Source organism: Tupaia chinensis, unplaced genomic scaffold, assembly GCF_000334495.1.
Source record: "Tupaia chinensis unplaced genomic scaffold, TupChi_1.0 Scaffold149922_1, whole genome shotgun sequence".
NCBI lineage: Eukaryota > Metazoa > Chordata > Mammalia > Scandentia > Tupaiidae > Tupaia > Tupaia belangeri.
This window is the reverse complement of record NW_006209766.1, coordinates 950,142-950,462: the sequence shown is the minus strand read 5'-3', so window position 1 is coordinate 950,462 and position 321 is coordinate 950,142. Positions and strand designations below refer to the sequence as shown.

Genomic DNA, 321 nt, shown 5'->3' with positions numbered 1-321 from the left:
GGGTCCGAGCCTCTCCCCGCCCGCCCGCTCGCCCCCCGGCGGGCCTGCCAGCCTCCGGCCAGCCTCCTCACCTGTCCTCCATTATTCTCTGTGCGGAACTGGTACTGGATGTTGTGGTCGCTGAACGCCGCCTGCTGGACGCTGGCGATGGCCACCGCTGTCTGCTCCTCTGCCCCTGGGCCGTCCCCGCCTGCGGTCGGGGGAGGGCAGGGGCATCAGTGGTGGCGCTGGCCAGGGCGCCCCCTGTCCCCGCGTGGGCCGCAGCCCAGTTGGCCCTGCCAGCACTCACCTTCCTGCAGCTCGCCGGCCTCCTCTGCCTCG

At 73.2% G+C, this 321-nt stretch overlaps 1 protein-coding gene across 2 annotated transcripts in view; it reads right to left on the bottom strand.

Annotated features, from left to right (window-relative positions):
- USF2 (upstream transcription factor 2, c-fos interacting) overlaps positions 1-321 on the bottom strand; it is a gene marked incomplete at its 5' end in the record, with an annotated part of 10,777 nt that extends 10,456 nt beyond the window's left edge. The window contains 2 exon segments of one of the 2 annotated variants that reach the window (XM_014585420.1): positions 19-190; positions 290-321. In XM_014585420.1, the coding sequence (XP_014440906.1) occupies positions 19-190; positions 290-321 (204 nt within the window). 2 annotated transcript variants of the gene reach the window in all.